The sequence below is a fragment of the Cydia splendana genome, chromosome Z, assembly GCF_910591565.1.
Source record: "Cydia splendana chromosome Z, ilCydSple1.2, whole genome shotgun sequence".
NCBI classification, from domain to species: Eukaryota; Metazoa; Arthropoda; class Insecta; order Lepidoptera; family Tortricidae; genus Cydia; species Cydia splendana.
In genome coordinates, this window is record NC_085987.1 from 9,118,771 (window position 1) to 9,140,691 (window position 21,921).

Here is a 21,921-nt window from a genome sequence, read left to right on the forward strand (position 1 = left end):
TTGCAATGGCAAAGATAAGATCGAGAATGGGAAAAAGTCTGGAGTTTATAAGCTTACCTGTGACGATTGCAATAAAGTGTATGTGGGGCAAACGGGCCGTAGTTTCACTACTAGGTATAAAGAGCATGTTGCGTCATATAGACATAACCATCCAGAGAAGTCCAATTTTGCAAAGCACTTATTAGATACAGGTCACACTTTATCTGAGAATCATTCTTTTGATATTTTACATGTTTGCGAAAAGGGATTGCGTTTGGGTGTTCTGGAACAACTGGAAATAATTAGGTACAACAATAGGGGCATGATTCTTAACGAAACAATTGAATGTTGCGTCATCGCCGTTATTACGAATTTTTCCATCTCACTCACACTTGCACGGTAGGGGGAGTGGTCAAGGTATAAATATGGCCGACCATTCTAGACAGGTCATTCCGTTGCCGGGCGTCAGACCGTCAACAACTCCTGAGGATGCCTCGTAGAGAGGCGAAACACGTGTCGAGGTTTATTCTTTTGGTGGTGGTTTGTTATATTTATTTGCGTATTTATTTTTGCGGTGGGAGGGTGGGAATATTAATTGCATGTAAAAATACGCAAGTAAGTATAACGGGTTAGCACTGATTGACTAGCACGTTATCTTTTCGCGGATTAGCAAAGTAATATTTTGGTTTTAATTAGTATGGATTTCCGCAAAGTAACGCCTGATTCTATTCACTATTTGAAAACGGCTTGCGTGGCCGAACAGGCACGACTTTATGTCAAACTAACCAAACAACATCGTGCAGCTGTCCAGAATGTTTGGTTTAACCAACAGTGCAAGCGTTTGAATGTTGTTCCTAATTACATCCATTTCCGCTGTAGTAGTACTTCCAGGGCTGCTAAATTGGCTATTAATAGGGCTCAGAAAATATGGTTGAACGAAGAATCTCGCCACTGGTTTTCAGTAAGGGATAATTTGAAATTGCATCTTAAGGTGTTATATTCAGAACTTTCATTTAAGTTGCATAATCTCGAATTCGATATTCTGGACCAGAAGGCGAGATACTTTGCTTCTGAACTTGCACACCAGATGTATACTACCCAGCTTAACAAATTGCATAGGTTAACAGAGTCGAGTTCTGGTTCATTTTTAAGGAGAAGGGATGTGCAAGTAACAACTCACCATGTTTTCCATCCTCGAGTCAAGAATTTAACTAATGTGGAGTTCTCAGAAAATGAAATTGGGCTTTTAGATAAAGGTTTGAAGTATAATTTCCAGACAAAAATTACTCATAGAACATTAGAAAATTTGGCAGTGGATTCTGAGGTTGCAATAGTGCGGGGCCGTGGTGATGTAGATACAAAGACCATGGTGGCTAATGTTATCAAGAGTACTAGTCCAGCACAGAGTGCGTGTGTTGATTCTGATGTTTTGCTGCTAAGATCTATACAACAGAAAGTGCAAGACAGTGATTTGGTGGTTTCAAAGGCAGATAAAGGCAACTGCATTGTGATTATGGAGAAGGGACAGTATAATCAGAAAGTACTAGACCTTATTCAAGGTGACGGATTTTCGAGATTGCAAAGAGACCCAACTCCAGGGTTCCAGAAAGATCTTAGACAAGCAGTTAAGAATTCTTCATTTGTTTTTGAAACCGAACATCAGAAGAGTATGGTTGTGCCTATGAATCCACGAGCTCCTATTCTTTATGGACTTCCCAAAATTCATAAGGATAATATCCCAGTTCGTCCAGTGGTCTCATATTTGGGTGCGCCAACTTATAATCTGGCAAAAAGGTTGAATTCCATTATAAGAGACAAGTCCCAGTTCCAGCCGAAATATTGCTTGAAAAATAGCTTGCAGTTAATAGAAAAGATCCAGGACATTAACATACCAGATAATGCTGTTCTTCTTTCATTGGATGTAGACAGTTTGTTTACAAATGTGCCATATGGAGAGACTTTGGAGATTATTAAGGGTCTTTTTGAAAGGCAACGTTTACATCCAGGGGAAGTAGATGAATTGATAGATCTAACAGCGATTTGTATGAAACAAAATTATTTCAGATTTGGGGGGACAGTATTATTTGCAAAGTGATGGTTTGGCTATGGGTTCACCACTAAGTCCTTTGATGGCTGATATTTTTATGGACCATTTTGAGAACCAGCATATTGTGGGCAACAATAATATATTATACTATTTTAGATACGTGGATGATTTGATTATTTGTTGGACGGGTAGTATGGGCCTGCTGGATGCATTTATTGCTGAAATTAATGGTAAGCATCCAAAAATTAAGTTTAAAAAGGAACTAGAGCAAGACAACTCATTGAATTTTCTAGATTTAACAATCACTAAAGTAAACAACAGGCATCAGTTCAAAATTTACCGTAAGCCTACACATACCGATACAGTTATCCCGGCTTCTTCCACGCATCCGTGGCAGCATAAGTTGGCTGCTTTTCATTGTTATGTGCATAGAATGTTGACTGTGCCTCTTTCTGATGAACACTATCAGATTGAATTAAATAATATTTATCACTTAGCAGTTTCGAATGGTTACGATAAGTCTGTTGTGGATGGTATCATCAGGAAAAAGCGGAATAGTATGGTCAACACTATGTTGTATGCGGCACGATCCTCTGAACCGATTAAGAAATATAAAGCGAGCATAACTTATGTTGGCAAGTTGTCTGATGCAATTTACAAAATTTTGAAGTCTAACGACATTCCTGTGGCCTTTAAGACAAATAATACTTTGCACTCGAAGCTTTGCAATGGCAAAGATAAGATCGAGAATGGGAAAAAGTCTGGAGTTTATAAGCTTACCTGTGACGATTGCAATAAAGTGTATGTGGGGCAAACGGGCCGTAGTTTCACTACTAGGTATAAAGAGCATGTTGCGTCATATAGACATAACCATCCAGAGAAGTCCAATTTTGCAAAGCACTTATTAGATACAGGTCACACTTTATCTGAGAATCATTCTTTTGATATTTTACATGTTTGCGAAAAGGGATTGCGTTTGGGTGTTCTGGAACAACTGGAAATAATTAGGTACAACAATAGGGGCATGATTCTTAACGAACAATTGAATGTTGCGTCATCGCCGTTATTACGAATTTTTCCATCTCACTCACACTTGCACGGTAGGGGGAGTGGTCAAGGTATAAATATGGCCGACCATTCTAGACAGGTCATTCCGTTGCCGGGCGTCAGACCGTCAACAACTCCTGAGGATGCCTCGTAGAGAGGCGAAACACGTGTCGAGGTTTATTCTTTTGGTGGTGGTTTGTTATATTTATTTGCGTATTTATTTTTGCGGTGGGAGGGTGGGAATATTAATTGCATGTAAAAATACGCAAGTAAGTATAACGGGTTAGCACTGATTGACTAGCACGTTATCTTTTCGCGGATTAGCAAAGTAATATTTTGGTTTTAATTAGTATGGATTTCCGCAAAGTAACGCCTGATTCTATTCACTATTTGAAAACGGCTTGCGTGGCCGAACAGGCACGACTTTATGTCAAACTAACCAAACAACATCGTGCAGCTGTCCAGAATGTTTGGTTTAACCAACAGTGCAAGCGTTTGAATGTTGTTCCTAATTACATCCATTTCCGCTGTAGTAGTACTTCCAGGGCTGCTAAATTGGCTATTAATAGGGCTCAGAAAATATGGTTGAACGAAGAATCTCGCCACTGGTTTTCAGTAAGGGATAATTTGAAATTGCATCTTAAGGTGTTATATTCAGAACTTTCATTTAAGTTGCATAATCTCGAATTCGATATTCTGGACCAGAAGGCGAGATACTTTGCTTCTGAACTTGCACACCAGATGTATACTACCCAGCTTAACAAATTGCATAGGTTAACAGAGTCGAGTTCTGGTTCATTTTTAAGGAGAAGGGATGTGCAAGTAACAACTCACCATGTTTTCCATCCTCGAGTCAAGAATTTAACTAATGTGGAGTTCTCAGAAAATGAAATTGGGCTTTTAGATAAAGGTTTGAAGTATAATTTCCAGACAAAAATTACTCATAGAACATTAGAAAATTTGGCAGTGGATTCTGAGGTTGCAATAGTGCGGGGCCGTGGTGATGTAGATACAAAGACCATGGTGGCTAATGTTATCAAGAGTACTAGTCCAGCACAGAGTGCGTGTGTTGATTCTGATGTTTTGCTGCTAAGATCTATACAACAGAAAGTGCAAGACAGTGATTTGGTGGTTTCAAAGGCAGATAAAGGCAACTGCATTGTGATTATGGAGAAGGGACAGTATAATCAGAAAGTACTAGACCTTATTCAAGGTGACGGATTTTCGAGATTGCAAAGAGACCCAACTCCAGGGTTCCAGAAAGATCTTAGACAAGCAGTTAAGAATTCTTCATTTGTTTTTGAAACCGAACATCAGAAGAGTATGGTTGTGCCTATGAATCCACGAGCTCCTATTCTTTATGGACTTCCCAAAATTCATAAGGATAATATCCCAGTTCGTCCAGTGGTCTCATATTTGGGTGCGCCAACTTATAATCTGGCAAAAAGGTTGAATTCCATTATAAGAGACAAGTCCCAGTTCCAGCCGAAATATTGCTTGAAAAATAGCTTGCAGTTAATAGAAAAGATCCAGGACATTAACATACCAGATAATGCTGTTCTTCTTTCATTGGATGTAGACAGTTTGTTTACAAATGTGCCATATGGAGAGACTTTGGAGATTATTAAGGGTCTTTTTGAAAGGCAACGTTTACATCCAGGGGAAGTAGATGAATTGATAGATCTAACAGCGATTTGTATGAAACAAAATTATTTCAGATTTGGGGGACAGTATTATTTGCAAAGTGATGGTTTGGCTATGGGTTCACCACTAAGTCCTTTGATGGCTGATATTTTTATGGACCATTTTGAGAACCAGCATATTGTGGGCAACAATAATATATTATACTATTTTAGATACGTGGATGATTTGATTATTTGTTGGACGGGTAGTATGGGCCTGCTGGATGCATTTATTGCTGAAATTAATGGTAAGCATCCAAAAATTAAGTTTAAAAAGGAACTAGAGCAAGACAACTCATTGAATTTTCTAGATTTAACAATCACTAAAGTAAACAACAGGCATCAGTTCAAAATTTACCGTAAGCCTACACATACCGATACAGTTATCCCGGCTTCTTCCACGCATCCGTGGCAGCATAAGTTGGCTGCTTTTCATTGTTATGTGCATAGAATGTTGACTGTGCCTCTTTCTGATGAACACTATCAGATTGAATTAAATAATATTTATCACTTAGCAGTTTCGAATGGTTACGATAAGTCTGTTGTGGATGGTATCATCAGGAAAAAGCGGAATAGTATGGTCAACACTATGTTGTATGCGGCACGATCCTCTGAACCGATTAAGAAATATAAAGCGAGCATAACTTATGTTGGCAAGTTGTCTGATGCAATTTACAAAATTTTGAAGTCTAACGACATTCCTGTGGCCTTTAAGACAAATAATACTTTGCACTCGAAGCTTTGCAATGGCAAAGATAAGATCGAGAATGGGAAAAAGTCTGGAGTTTATAAGCTTACCTGTGACGATTGCAATAAAGTGTATGTGGGGCAAACGGGCCGTAGTTTCACTACTAGGTATAAAGAGCATGTTGCGTCATATAGACATAACCATCCAGAGAAGTCCAATTTTGCAAAGCACTTATTAGATACAGGTCACACTTTATCTGAGAATCATTCTTTTGATATTTTACATGTTTGCGAAAAGGGATTGCGTTTGGGTGTTCTGGAACAACTGGAAATAATTAGGTACAACAATAGGGGCATGATTCTTAACGAACAATTGAATGTTGCGTCATCGCCGTTATTACGAATTTTTCCATCTCACTCACACTTGCACGGTAGGGGGAGTGGTCAAGGTATAAATATGGCCGACCATTCTAGACAGGTCATTCCGTTGCCGGGCGTCAGACCGTCAACAACTCCTGAGGATGCCTCGTAGAGAGGCGAAACACGTGTCGAGGTTTATTCTTTTGGTGGTGGTTTGTTATATTTATTTGCGTATTTATTTTTGCGGTGGGAGGGTGGGAATATTAATTGCATGTAAAAATACGCAAGTAAGTATAACGGGTTAGCACTGATTGACTAGCACGTTATCTTTTCGCGGATTAGCAAAGTAATATTTTGGTTTTAATTAGTATGGATTTCCGCAAAGTAACGCCTGATTCTATTCACTATTTGAAAACGGCTTGCGTGGCCGAACAGGCACGACTTTATGTCAAACTAACCAAACAACATCGTGCAGCTGTCCAGAATGTTTGGTTTAACCAACAGTGCAAGCGTTTGAATGTTGTTCCTAATTACATCCATTTCCGCTGTAGTAGTACTTCCAGGGCTGCTAAATTGGCTATTAATAGGGCTCAGAAAATATGGTTGAACGAAGAATCTCGCCACTGGTTTTCAGTAAGGGATAATTTGAAATTGCATCTTAAGGTGTTATATTCAGAACTTTCATTTAAGTTGCATAATCTCGAATTCGATATTCTGGACCAGAAGGCGAGATACTTTGCTTCTGAACTTGCACACCAGATGTATACTACCCAGCTTAACAAATTGCATAGGTTAACAGAGTCGAGTTCTGGTTCATTTTTAAGGAGAAGGGATGTGCAAGTAACAACTCACCATGTTTTCCATCCTCGAGTCAAGAATTTAACTAATGTGGAGTTCTCAGAAAATGAAATTGGGCTTTTAGATAAAGGTTTGAAGTATAATTTCCAGACAAAAATTACTCATAGAACATTAGAAAATTTGGCAGTGGATTCTGAGGTTGCAATAGTGCGGGGCCGTGGTGATGTAGATACAAAGACCATGGTGGCTAATGTTATCAAGAGTACTAGTCCAGCACAGAGTGCGTGTGTTGATTCTGATGTTTTGCTGCTAAGATCTATACAACAGAAAGTGCAAGACAGTGATTTGGTGGTTTCAAAGGCAGATAAAGGCAACTGCATTGTGATTATGGAGAAGGGACAGTATAATCAGAAAGTACTAGACCTTATTCAAGGTGACGGATTTTCGAGATTGCAAAGAGACCCAACTCCAGGGTTCCAGAAAGATCTTAGACAAGCAGTTAAGAATTCTTCATTTGTTTTTGAAACCGAACATCAGAAGAGTATGGTTGTGCCTATGAATCCACGAGCTCCTATTCTTTATGGACTTCCCAAAATTCATAAGGATAATATCCCAGTTCGTCCAGTGGTCTCATATTTGGGTGCGCCAACTTATAATCTGGCAAAAAGGTTGAATTCCATTATAAGAGACAAGTCCCAGTTCCAGCCGAAATATTGCTTGAAAAATAGCTTGCAGTTAATAGAAAAGATCCAGGACATTAACATACCAGATAATGCTGTTCTTCTTTCATTGGATGTAGACAGTTTGTTTACAAATGTGCCATATGGAGAGACTTTGGAGATTATTAAGGGTCTTTTTGAAAGGCAACGTTTACATCCAGGGGAAGTAGATGAATTGATAGATCTAACAGCGATTTGTATGAAACAAAATTATTTCAGATTTGGGGGACAGTATTATTTGCAAAGTGATGGTTTGGCTATGGGTTCACCACTAAGTCCTTTGATGGCTGATATTTTTATGGACCATTTTGAGAACCAGCATATTGTGGGCAACAATAATATATTATACTATTTTAGATACGTGGATGATTTGATTATTTGTTGGACGGGTAGTATGGGCCTGCTGGATGCATTTATTGCTGAAATTAATGGTAAGCATCCAAAAATTAAGTTTAAAAAGGAACTAGAGCAAGACAACTCATTGAATTTTCTAGATTTAACAATCACTAAAGTAAACAACAGGCATCAGTTCAAAATTTACCGTAAGCCTACACATACCGATACAGTTATCCCGGCTTCTTCCACGCATCCGTGGCAGCATAAGTTGGCTGCTTTTCATTGTTATGTGCATAGAATGTTGACTGTGCCTCTTTCTGATGAACACTATCAGATTGAATTAAATAATATTTATCACTTAGCAGTTTCGAATGGTTACGATAAGTCTGTTGTGGATGGTATCATCAGGAAAAAGCGGAATAGTATGGTCAACACTATGTTGTATGCGGCACGATCCTCTGAACCGATTAAGAAATATAAAGCGAGCATAACTTATGTTGGCAAGTTGTCTGATGCAATTTACAAAATTTTGAAGTCTAACGACATTCCTGTGGCCTTTAAGACAAATAATACTTTGCACTCGAAGCTTTGCAATGGCAAAGATAAGATCGAGAATGGGAAAAAGTCTGGAGTTTATAAGCTTACCTGTGACGATTGCAATAAAGTGTATGTGGGGCAAACGGGCCGTAGTTTCACTACTAGGTATAAAGAGCATGTTGCGTCATATAGACATAACCATCCAGAGAAGTCCAATTTTGCAAAGCACTTATTAGATACAGGTCACACTTTATCTGAGAATCATTCTTTTGATATTTTACATGTTTGCGAAAAGGGATTGCGTTTGGGTGTTCTGGAACAACTGGAAATAATTAGGTACAACAATAGGGGCATGATTCTTAACGAACAATTGAATGTTGCGTCATCGCCGTTATTACGAATTTTTCCATCTCACTCACACTTGCACGGTAGGGGGAGTGGTCAAGGTATAAATATGGCCGACCATTCTAGACAGGTCATTCCGTTGCCGGGCGTCAGACCGTCAACAACTCCTGAGGATGCCTCGTAGAGAGGCGAAACACGTGTCGAGGTTTATTCTTTTGGTGGTGGTTTGTTATATTTATTTGCGTATTTATTTTTGCGGTGGGAGGGTGGGAATATTAATTGCATGTAAAAATACGCAAGTAAGTATAACGGGTTAGCACTGATTGACTAGCACGTTATCTTTTCGCGGATTAGCAAAGTAATATTTTGGTTTTAATCCTTATAGGTATTATAAAATCTTATTACTTCTTACAAAATGCATGATAAAAGTCTTAGAAAAATGTATCCAAATCGTTAACTTTTGTAATATCCACAGAAATGACGCCGGTTTTCCCAAAGGTTTTTGACCCATATATGTGTGACCTATATGTACGTGAGCTAAGCGTTTACTCAAAGTTAAAGTTAAAGTACGAGGAAAATATTAGAAAAAAATAATCACGGCTAGCAATGCACTCACGAGAACTTTCCAAAGTTGCGAAACTTTCCACATGAGAATTTCTCGGTTACTTCTGAGAATGTTCTCGAGAACGAGAATTTATTTATTTATCGTAGTTTATACCATGAATATTCACGATAGTTTGGGTGTAGTCCTTACCCCCAGAAAATTCCGACTTTTGGTCTACCGCTTCCGGTCAGAAAATGTATGACGGCCCGGCCAAACGGTCAGACCTAGGTGGGGGGTGCTCGACCAAATGTCATAGAGGGACCCTGGCAGTTTTTTACGCCGCCATTTTTTTTCAATATGGCCGTCTTTTTTTTTTAATTTTTCAAGTTTGTCCTAGCGCGCTGAAATTTTGGTCACGGAATCTCGGGGTCCCCTAGATACCTATGAAACAATTTTTTTGGAAAAATGCTACAATTGCGGGAAAACTGGCCACTTTTATTTTGTATGGCAATTTTTAAACGGTGCGTGATAGGTGGGGGGTGCTCGACCAAATGTCATAGAGGGCCCCGAGACAAAACAAACTGCATTAAAAAAAAATCAAAATAGCCGACATTTAAAAAAAAAAATCAAGTTGGTCCGAGCGCGCTGAGATTTGGCATGGCGGCCCAAGTAGCACAGATAGCTCTATAACTACTCACTTTTAGTTCTATCTAACGCTCTGTGCGTATTAAGACACTTATAAGAGCACACTCGTGGTCCTACAGCTGTATAATAGATCTCAGTGATATTTATATAGCTTAGGGCTGATTAAAAGCTGCATTACGGCTCTGAAAACTACCATTAATACGCAAAGAGTGATATAAAGGTATATTTGCTACGACCCTATACAGCTTTAAGGGTTATCAAATGCTTTAACCGTTATAAGGTCTGTTTAGTGGATAAAATTACGCCATGTGCTGTATAAGGAGGTAATTGTGGACTTTTATTACGTTGACTTATTAAGGGAACACAAGTGAACTATTATGAAGCTAATAGACGTATAATGGAACACATGTGGCACATAATACAGCTTGTCGCTTAACATGTTTACCGCTAAGCAGCTTTTATTACACTAACTTTTAAGGGAGCACGAGTGAACTATTATGAAGCCAATAGACGTATAATGGAACACATGTGGCACATAATACAGCTTATCGCTGAACGTGTTTACCGCTAAGCGGCTTTTATTACGCTGACTTTTTAAGGAAGCACGAATGAACTATTATGAAGCCAATAGACGTATAATGGAACACACTTGGCACATAATACAGCTTATCGCTGAACATGTTTACCGCTAAGCAGCTTTTATTACGCTGACTTTTAAGGGAGCACGAGTGAACTAATATGAAGCCAATAGACGTATAAATGGAACACATGGGGCGCATAATACAGCTTATAGCTGAACATGTTTACCGCTAAGCAGCTTTTATTATTCTGACTTTTTGAGGAAGCACGAATGAACTATTATACAGCCAATAGACGTATAATGGAACACATGGGGCGCATAATACAGCTTATCGCTGAACATGTTTACCGCTAAAGCAGCTTTTATTTCGCTGACTTATTATAAGGGAGAACGAGTGAACTATTATGAAACCAATAGATGTATAATCGAACACATGTGGCGCATAATACGGCTTAGCGTTGAACATGTTTACCGCTAAGCAGCCTATTATACTGCCATTGGGACTGTCTGTATAGCGGCTGTTAAAACGTTCACAAGATGCCTTATAACTGTTTAGAGGTTCACTAGTGTATCGAAATAACGACTTGGACTTTATAGTGGTTCACTTAAGTATCTTTATCAGATATATAACAGTCGTATGCTGCATATAAGAATTTTAACGGTTCACGTTGCTTTTTAACATTGACCGCCATTTTATTGTATATAACCTATAAAATTGAAATTGCTTTTCCAACTTTTAAGGGTAACAATAAGGTTTTGTGCCTGAGTTCTTAACCTAAATCATTAGTTTAGTACTTCCTATAACGTATTATTAACTTTTTATCTCATAATTCTGTCCAAACCACTGAAATAGTTTTTACACATGGCTTATTTATATCATTAATTTAAATAAAAACTGTGTATTTTCGTGGCGCACTGAAATTTTCTTAGATAATGTATATATATAATGTCAATAAACTTGCATTCCCAAACATCTTTCTCGCATTAATATATAAAACATAACATTTAACTAAACACTTTAACAAAATGACTTATGGTGTCGTTGCGCTTAACGTTTTTGCTTCAATATAAATATGTTCACCTCTGCGTTCGTCGTCACTATACAAAATTTAATAGCTGATTTTTAAGGCAGAGGTGTAAAAGTATGTTATTAATTATCTTTTATTCAGCCCAACGTCAATCTTTCCCGGTATTAGGGCGCACATGTGACATATTAGCTGAATAAAGGGTAACTGGTGGTCTCTTACCCAGTCAATATACACCTCTTATAACTCCTGTTACTCCTTATTATTCCGTTAAATTGCTGCTACAACGCTCTTAAGTAGCTATGTGAACTTAAGGCTGCCTAATTTGTGCCCATTTAAGAGTTATAAAAGCTGAAAAGACGCTTATACAGCTCTTATGCAGCTTTTATATTCCAGCTTCAAGCGTATTCGTACCTCATTATGCGGCTGCTATACAGCTAATCTGTGCTACTTGGGGGGAGATAGAAGCCTCTAGATTCCTATGAAAAAAAATTTTGGAAAAATCCAAGATGGCGGAACAATAATTTCCATGTTGCAGGAATGTTCTGAGAACATTCTCGAGAACGTTTCCGCTTTTTGGGAATGTTCTGCAATTTGTACATTGCTAATCACAATCACGGTTCACGAGAGGTTAAGACTACAAACATATCTAATTTACATAGAGATAAAAGGATCACATGTGCCATATTAAATATATACCTACTTACAGTCTGTTTCATACTTTCACACTTAATAAAGAGTAGAAAGGACACTCACGTTGGGTCCTGGTAACCCCCGCATACCACGCTGGCCCTCTTCTCCTTGGGGACCGGAGGGACCGGCTGGTCCCGTTTCTCCCGCCGGCCCGGGCAGCCCGCGATCGCCTTTGTCGCCTGGTACTCCCGGGCTGCCCTGGGCGCCAGCTTTGCCTTCTGCGCCCTGTGGAATAAATTATTATAGATAAATAAAGTACCGTCTAATTCGCCCGCCAAGTATTACATTTAAGTATGGCGCGAACATAATTTACACAGTCACTGCTAAGAGTAGGTACCAAAATTCGGCACAAACTTTGTCTGGACGGACTAAACCTATTGAGTGAGATTAATTATATATTATTTATATATTACTTAGCACAGTCGATATACATGAATTAAATGAATTTTAGTGCAGCAGCGAGACCGGTCGTTTTGAAAGCGGGTCCGCGTTACGAGCTAGTTGTAAGGAAATATGATTAAGAACAACGAATTCTTAAAATAAGAATTGTCATGACTTACTGGTTTGCCTGGTAAGCCAATTTCTCCTGGTTTTCCTACGAGACCAATAGGCCCGGGAGGGCCGGGAGGACCAGGGCTGCCTTCAGGACCATCGGCCCCCACTTCGCCCTTGAGCCCTTGTTCGCCCGGCTCGCCTCTTTCACCTGGGAACCCTGCCGGGCCGGTGTCCCCTTTAGGGCCCTCAGGGCCCATTGGGCCTTTTGGTCCTGTTTCTCCTTGAAGTCCTATCGGACCGTCGTCTCCCTTTGGTCCAGCGAGGCCTCTGGGACCCTAAAACATTTAATGGAAATGTTATATACTTTGGATAGCGAAGAAGATAGGCCTAGCTACGGATAGGAACTGAATTTTAGCACTAGAAATTACTTATTTAGATTTAGTACTAGTTTATAATTAACAACTTAACTTTATATTCAACTCAACTTAATATTGTAGTGATGAAAAAATAACAAATTATAATTCGTTAAATATTAATTGATCACCAGTTTTCCTTCAGGACCTGGTGGTCCCGGCGGTCCCTGGGCACCAGGGTTCCCGACTTCCCCACGTTGCCCCTCAGCACCCCGAGACCCCGGTTCACCCGGTACACCTTTGGAGCCACGCTGTCCTTGTAAACCAATCGGGCCCGGAGGTCCGGTAGGTCCTGCATTGACAAAACATTAGTGATATTTCATTTAATTGGGTAGTTATAGTTATGCCGGGTCATATGATTACGCCCTTCGGAGCGGTTAGATGTTGATAAATTGGATTTCTGATTATTTATTAGGTACCTTTGGGTCCAACGTCTCCCCTATCGCCTTTGAATCCTTGCTGCCCCTTTTCCCCTTGAAGACCGAGTGGGCCTGGTGGGCCCGGAGGACCCCGGACTCCATCCGCGCCGGGGGTTCCAGGCGGCCCTGATTCACCCTGCGGCCCCTTTTCCCCAGGTAAACCCACGGACCCGGGTTCCCCGCGTAAACCTTGTATACCTGGGGAGCCTTGGGGTCCCTGTAAAGTAAAAATTAAAAAATTAAATTCTATAAATAAAAATAAGACAGCTTATATCTCATCCAATCTTTCATACAAGTAACCAATTAAGAGACTAATGATTATGCTACCTTTGTACAGTCAAAATACTGCAGCCCTTTAATTTTCATCAGTGGGCAGATTAGACTTTATATTATTTCAAAAAGACATGTTTTTAACAAGTGAATATAAAGGATCATGCCGAATTTGGCCTACGATTCGATAAGCATGCTATATATACGATAAATTTAATCATATTTCTAACAATCTCTTACATTTGTGGGTATGTATGTATGTATGTATGTATGTATGTATGTATGTATGTATGTATGTATGTATGTATGTATGTATGTTCATCTGTTCCCTCATAACTTCTAAAGTACTCATGGAAATTAGACAAACGACGTGTCATTCGAATCGTCTTAATCGTCCGCTGGTTATAGGCTATATGACGTCACAAAAAAATGAACACGGCGCCCTCTAGAGGTCATAAAGTCACGAACCAAAAAAATAAAAATAAGTAATGATGACGTGTTGTATATCATTTGAAAGAGCTCAATTAGCACATTTCAAATATGTACATTTTGTTAGTATTTGCACCCGGCTTTGCTTGCATGCACCCGATAAAACATTAATTTATCTGGTAGGTAATTCGAACTACGAATCTACAATCGCTCTGGATTCTATCTATCCGCGTGTTACGCGACTACGGCGATACAAGAAGGATTTTTCAAAAGAAATTTGTTTGGCCGCTATATACATGGTGTTTTTTAAAATGACCTGCAATATTTTATAACGTGAATAGGTATAGAAGTCCAGATCATCAAATTTTTTTACGAGATCGGGTTAGGTCCCATGGTAAAAGTTGCTTAGTAATCTTAGTATATTCATCTCGTTAAAATTCGTAGTGGTCAGGCGAAGCATACTGAAACGTACCTATGTGACGCACCGGACTCGGTCCAAAAGGCGACACTAAAAGGGTCAGGCGTAGCCCGATGTACGTGGCGCGTTGTACGCGGTCCAAAGCCGGGCGCCTTCGGCACCCTCATACTAAAAGAGTCGGGCGTAGCCCAACGTACGAGGCCTGATGTACGCGTTCCAAAGCCGGGCGCCTTCGGCGCCCTCATACTAAACGAGTCGGGCGTAGCCCGACGTACGAGGCTCGCTGTACGCGTTCCAAAGCCGGGCGCCTTCGGCGCCCTCATACTAAAAGAGTCGGGCGTAGCCCGACGTACGAAGCACGATGTACGCGTTCCAAAGCCGGGCGCCTTCGGCGCCCTCATACTAAAAGAGTCGGGCGTAGCCCGACGTACGAGGCACGATGTACGCGTTCCAAAGCCGGATACATATATTAGATTCCAACGGACACTTCTTAGTAACGAAAATAAGTTAAAGAGTAATTAAACCAAATCAACACATACCACTAACGACATACTGTGTTAAGCACTAAGTATCAAAATTGCAAAAAGAACTGCCATACAGTAAAAACTTTTTATTCCAATGACTTTAATTGTAGCATACCCAAATGACTTACGTCAAAAATGAATAGCGAACGAATATGGATCGAATAGAGTCGCTATGGATTGTGTTTTCATATTAATTATTACATGTTTATTTGATAGTATTGTATGAAATCTATAGTTAGTTTTTTTTAGCATTAGAAATAACGTAAACAATCTTGATGTGTTTTTTAATTAAGAAACACATTTTAAAAATAAGTTACCGCAAATATGTAACAATTATGAATCTAATACGATCTTCGATATTCTTCTGCTTTCATAAATAATAGTTACTGATTTTTAAAAAGCGTTTATCAATTAAAAGACATGTCAAGATCGCTAACCTTCTTTCAAGTTCTTTCTAATGCTAAAAAAAACGAAATATAGAAGAGCACCAATTTACAATTAGCTTTCACCGGCTTTCCCCACTGAAGTCGTTTTTTCTTTTTTTAAATTTATTAACTTTTTTAATAAAACCTTATTCGATATCAGGGTATGAATAACACGAAAATAGGTTTTAAAGTAACCAAACTAAAACACAAATATTTAAACTCATCATCTTCCTCGCGTTGTCCCGGCATTTTGCCACGGCTCATGGGAGCCTTGGGGTCCGCTTGACAACTAACCCAAGAATTGGCGTAGGCACTAGTTTTTACGAAAGCGACTGCCATCTGACCTTCCAACCCACAGGGTAACCTAGGCCATAAATATTGGGATTAGTTCGGTTTCCTCACGATGTTTTCCTTCACCGAAAAACGACTGGTAAATATCAAATGATATTTCGTACATAAGTTCCGAAAAACTCATTGGTACGAGTCGGGGTTTGAACCCGCGACCTCCAGTGGCCTATTTTATAAAGCTACAAGTTACAATTTACAAGCGGAAGTCTCTTTCTAACCCTATGTGTTAGAACGAGACTTCCGCTTGTAAATTGTAATTTGTAGCTTTATAAAATAGGCCACAGATATTTAAACTATGTAGACTTAAAAATAAATTAAAATTAAATATGACCTAAATCTTAAGTAAAGGGAAATATATAGGTATGTAACTTTTTTTTATAAATGACCTATATGATAAACCTACAACTTAGGCATCCTAACTTCTTTGAAATAAATTAAGTTTATTATTTGAAGTTTATTATTAAGTGCCTTCGAGCAATATCGGCTTCCGAAACGTCGGAAGGGAGAGGCGCAAGCGATATCTCACCGTACAAATCTTTCTGCCATTTTTTGCGGGGGGAAAAGTGCACACAGTCGCACTTCTCACACACTTACATACAAAATCCAATCTGTAATGAATGACGACACAAATACATAGAAAATGACACACGTCAAAGACAAATCTTGCAAACCTCGATCTCTTTTTGTGTACGGACAAGTCACAAGTGTCACAACACGCACACTAACACATTTTCGTCGAAGAATTTTATTGTTTTCTGAGAGATGAGAAGTCGGATTTGTCGCTCGACCGATCCGCAATTTGTAATGGGCGAGCAAAATCGATAAATCCAACAATTACATGAGACTAAAAGATAATAATTGTGTTTTTAAACGTATGATATGTAAAAAAATGCTTACATGTGAAATGTATCACCTTCTTTTTGTAAATTTGATGTCCCCGACCTCTTTTTACAACAAAAAACCGAGCAATTAGGCATTTTTTCTGCTGCTGTGTTCACTCGCGCGAATGGACTTGGTCTGGTGAAAAATCCGAGGGCAACTAGTTTTATTACTGTTGGAAGTGTAACGCTGGCCATCAATTATTTTAATTTGAAAATATGTCAAGGCCTGTGGCGTTCTGTTTTCTTCCTGTCACTCGACAATAATTTTTCAAGGTTATGTGCTGAAGCCCGCGAAGTGTGAATATTTTGTGGAAAATATTATTATTTCACTATGGACGAGTATACTTGTAATCCGAAAGTTGCGTTGGAAAAGCTGAAAGGAACAATCAACTATCGAGATTGGGCGTTTCAGTTGCAAAACATACTCGTATTCGAGGATTTGTGGCAATGTATTACTGAAAAATCCGAAACCTCAGGTGAGAACGCTAACAAATTAGCTCGTAAAGAGGAGAGGGCTCGAGCGAGGCTATTTAATTATTTTAATTTGAAAATATGTCAAGGCCTGTGGCGTTCTGTTTTCTTCCTGTCACTCGACAATAATTTTCCTTGTGATATGTTATAGTGTAATTTTATAATAATATACCTATTAAATGTTTTCACTTCTCACTGCGTGTATCACTCTAGCTACATACAAAAATAGCAATTACCCGCGCTAGATCAGTTGATCTTGTACCTAGGCAAAGGGGAAATAATGCGAATGCCGCCTCCCTTCCGTATTGCTCGAAGTTAAGTGCCTTTTAGGCAAACATTGTAATAGTAAAAAAAAAAAGGCAAACATTTGTTTTTGAAACATTGTTTTTTGGAATGAGTTATCGAATTTATTATAACAATCCTGTGATTGTTACTGTATTCCTTCTCTCTCTGGAATTGAAGTAAATCATGTTTACTTAAGTGATTCATTTACATTTGATGCTATAACAATTTTTACTATAAAACAGCTCTAGCTGTTATAGTCTATTCTGGTTCGCATGCTAGTCTTATTAATTTAAGGAAGTCGTATTAAATATATTATCATCAATATATATAACTAGACGGGCCCGCAGCCCCGCTCGCGTAAATGAAATAAAGAGTTTGTCTTATGTTTAGTTATGGTCTGTATCTTTAGGTATTTAATAAAAGTAAACAAAATCTACCCTTAAATGGCTCCTTAAGCCAGTTGAGGGTAGATGAAAACATTACATGATCAAATAATGTAGGTTAAAGTCAGGTCGTTCAGTGACAGATCCAGGCGGTTTTGTATTTGGTTGGTTAACCAACAAATGTTATAACTACCCGAAAATGTACAAATTGTTTGTTTACTTTTATTTAAGTACCTAAAGATACAGAGTATAAATACCGACATTATTATGTATCCCTGCCAGGGTTTATAACTGTGATAAGGATTTCTTATTTGTCAAGTAGGTAGCCGTTATTTGGATAACTTAATTCGAATATTTCTTATAACGTACGTAGGTATTTATTTAAAACTTGTTTTAACATAAAATTATTACTTATTGTTGTAAGCCTAGTTGCAAAAACGACCACCACCCATAAATCGCCTTTTCATACAAACGTAGGTAGTCCCCATTTCCCTTTCTGGATCTTAACATTACTACGGCTAAGGTGACGCAACGATCCAAAGGACTCACCTGGCCTCCGATACCAGATCACGTCATGTTTCTTGCGATCTTGCGATAGCTCTCGCCATCGGGCGTCTCCCATTTTGTTGTCCCAAGTACGCTCGTCTCCCATTCTATAACTTTGTATTTTTGGCTCATCTCGGCAGCCCTTTCCTTGGACGAATGACAATGTTTGCCGAGCCATGAAAATCAATCTGAATAATAATAACTCATAAAGAAATTTAAAACAATAAAATACAAATTATTAACACGATAATCATACGATAATATTAATTTGATTGATATGTCATAAATGGCATAATTCACTCGTATGGGCTATGGACTAAGGTTGAGGTTGGCAGCACTTTTTATTTTACTTCGTGTAAAAAAACTCAGAAATACCTGTATACCAACATGACAAACATAATTTAGTTTACTTTAACTTACGGATTATATGGTCTAATCTGTAGCACCGCCAAACGAAAGCAACCGAGAGTTCCCGAGAAATGGTCGAAGTCGTAAAATGAAGATTGTTATGAAAATTTCTTTTCCTTATTGTAAATTAAATACGCATCGAAAGCGATAGTTTTTATGTTCTAGTTTTATTCTCATATGTAGATAATAGATTTAAACAGTTTTTTCTTATCATACGTGCGTTGTATTCGAGATACGTGTCAAAAACTTTTTTAGAAATTTGTAAGGCGCCATCTCTCTTCTTCGCTCGTTTTTTATCCCGTTCTGGTTTTTCAATTTTATATATATGATAAAAGAAAGTGTACAATGTGCGTGCCGCTAAAACTCGGAAATGAGTCCCGATACGATCAAGGAAGCTATATGGGGTGGTAGCCCTCTATCTCCCGTCCATGAAGAAGTTTTCCGTTTTTACCTGAAGGGTGTGCTTTTGAAGATATAAGGGCTGAAAATTTCGCCCTCTGAGACCCAGAGGTTGTTTTTGTTTTTGAATTTTGAACCTTAACTTAATGAAGGAAAGTTCAGAATAGATCGTGAAATATATACCTACAAAAATTTGTACCTGGTGAGGTGTCTCGGGTCTCGGAGGCTAGATATTTCTAGAACATTCGAGAGTATTCGAGAGCATTCCACAGCATCAGAACATTCTGGAATGTTGGCGAATATTCGAGAACATTCTAGATCATTGTGAACATTCCAGAACACTTTCGAATATTGTGGAATATTCTGGAACATTCGATGCCGTCTCGGAGGCTAAACATTTCTGGAACATTCCAAACCATTCGAGAGTATTCGAGAGCATTCCACAGCATTCTGGAATGTTGTCGAATATTCCAGAACATTCTACGTCATTGTGGAATATTCCAGAACACTTTCTAATGTTGTGGTATATTCTGGAACATTCGAAGCCGTCTCGGGTCTCGGAGGCTAGACATTTCTAAAACAGTCCAGAACATTTGAAAGTATTCGAGAGCATCCCACAGCATTTCAGAACATTCTAGAATATTGTCGAATATTCGAGAACATTCCAGATCATTGTGGAATATTCCAGAATACTTTCAAATGATATGGAATATTCTGGACCATTCGAAGGTTTTTTGTAGGATCATAGCTCTATTGTGGTAACGTAGTGAGGTTCGAATGTTCAAGAACATTCCGGAATATTCTGGAATGATGTCGAATATTCAGAAATAGCCTAGAATCCAGGATAACAGATCATTGTGGAACGTTCCAGAACACACTCAAATGTTGTGGAATGTTCTAGAACATTGTGGCCTATTTGAAGACTTTTTGTCTTTCCACGCAGAAGATTCCCGTTTTTATCTGAAAGGCGTGCTTTTGAAGATAATTTTACCCTCTAGACATTTCTAGAACAGTCAAGAGCATTCGAGAGTATTCGAGATTATTCTACAACATTTCAGAACTTTCTGGAATGTTGTCGAATGTTTGAGAACATCCCAGATCATTGTGGAATATTCCAGAACACTCTCGAATGTTATGGAATATTCTAGAACATTGTGGCCCACTTGAAGCCTTTTTTGTATGGGTGGAGCTACAGAACATTCTGGAATGTTTTCGAGTATTCGAGAACTTTCTAGATTATTGTGGAACATTCCGGGACATTTTCAAATGTGGAATATTCTGGACCATTCGAAGCCTTTTTATAGGGTTGGAGCTACCTATTGGTAGGGGTATATATTTAAAGCAAGAAAGTTGTGAGGTTCGAATGTTCGAGAACATTCCGGAATATTCTGGAATATTATCAAATATTCGTAAATATAGCCTAGAATCCAGAATCCCAGATCATTGTGAAGTGTTCCAGAACACACTCAAATGTTGTGGAATATTCTAGAACATTGAGCCTTCTACTCTCAGGAGAATTTGACAAACACTTCCAGTTATTATAGGTTTATTCCCTATGCTTTTCTCACGGTCAACTATGCGTAGGTTGCTCTCGAGTTGGAAATAAAAAAAAATGTACATAGAAGTAAGTATTAGGTATTGTACTTAGAAAAAAAAAACCTAATTTTTTTTTATTTTCAAGTTAACCTTTTATTACCACCACCACACAATTCTCATGAGCGAAGCCGGGTACCTCAGCTAGTATTCAAAAAAATGTATTAACCTAATACCATCTCATTCGATTTTTGTTCCTTGACAGCTTTTAAACGCCCAATATCATCGATATGTTTACACTATTTACGGCACCTTATTTCCTTGTAATAAGGCATAATAATATTTAACATGGCCAGATACAAGGCGGAATTCCTAACCTCAAAATCGTAGAGAAATTTCGCTTTTATAATGTTCTGTGAAGTGTCCGTGAATTTCTAATAACTATCGGGACTTTCATTTCATGTTTGGAGCCTAACAATATACCACCCATGTTTAGCGAGTGTTGGGCCAAACTTGTATGGGAGCGGAACATCATCCTTTTCAAAATAAAGTTTTCTTCTTATATGTAACTAGACGGGCCCGCAGCTCCGCTCGCGTAAATGAAATAAAGAGTTTGTCTTATGTTTAGTTAAATACCGACATTATTATGTATTCAACCCTGCCATGGTTTAAAACTGTGATAGGGATTTCTTATTTGTAGCCGTTATTTGGATAACTCAATTCGCAAATTTGTCAAAAAATGATGTGATTTGATAAAAGGCAAGATTGTATTTTTTCATCTACACGTATTTATTTAAAATTTGTTTCAAGATAAAAATATTATTTGTTCTTATAAGCCTAGTTGCAAAAACGTTCATTAGATTAATTTTCGCCTTAAGACGAATATGGACGACCACCGCCCTTAAATCGCCTTTTCATACAAACTTAGGTAGTCTAGTCCTCTCGGTCTTGCGATAGCTCTCGCCAGTCGCCATGGCCGAGGTTGAGCATGTCTTGAGCAACTACGTCGTTTCAGCGGTACCTAGGACGTCCACTCGGGCGTCTCTCATTTTGTTGTCCCAAGTACCTGCGCTCTCTTCACGGCACGATCCTCTCCCATTCTCTCTAAGTGTCCGAGCCACCACTGAATTTAGCCGCTTTTGTCTCTCAATATTTCGCCACTATATCGGACCACATCCTTATTTCTATGGCAACAAAATTATATTACGATATTTGGATGACTGTACATTTGCTTATTTTTATCAGGTAGC

At 38.6% G+C, this 21,921-nt stretch overlaps 1 protein-coding gene across 1 annotated transcript in view; it reads right to left on the bottom strand.

The window, feature by feature from the left end:
* The window catches only part of LOC134804186 (collagen alpha-1(I) chain-like), a 92,617-nt gene that overhangs the window by 24,972 nt on the left and 45,724 nt on the right, over nt 1-21,921 (bottom strand). Inside the window, exons 22-25 of the mRNA XM_063777119.1 lie at nt 13,352-13,568; nt 13,064-13,224; nt 12,585-12,854; nt 12,088-12,249 (exon numbers count right to left, since the gene is read on the bottom strand). Of these exons, the coding sequence (XP_063633189.1) occupies nt 12,088-12,249; nt 12,585-12,854; nt 13,064-13,224; nt 13,352-13,568 (810 nt within the window). The remainder of the gene's footprint in view (nt 1-12,087; nt 12,250-12,584; nt 12,855-13,063; nt 13,225-13,351; nt 13,569-21,921) is intronic.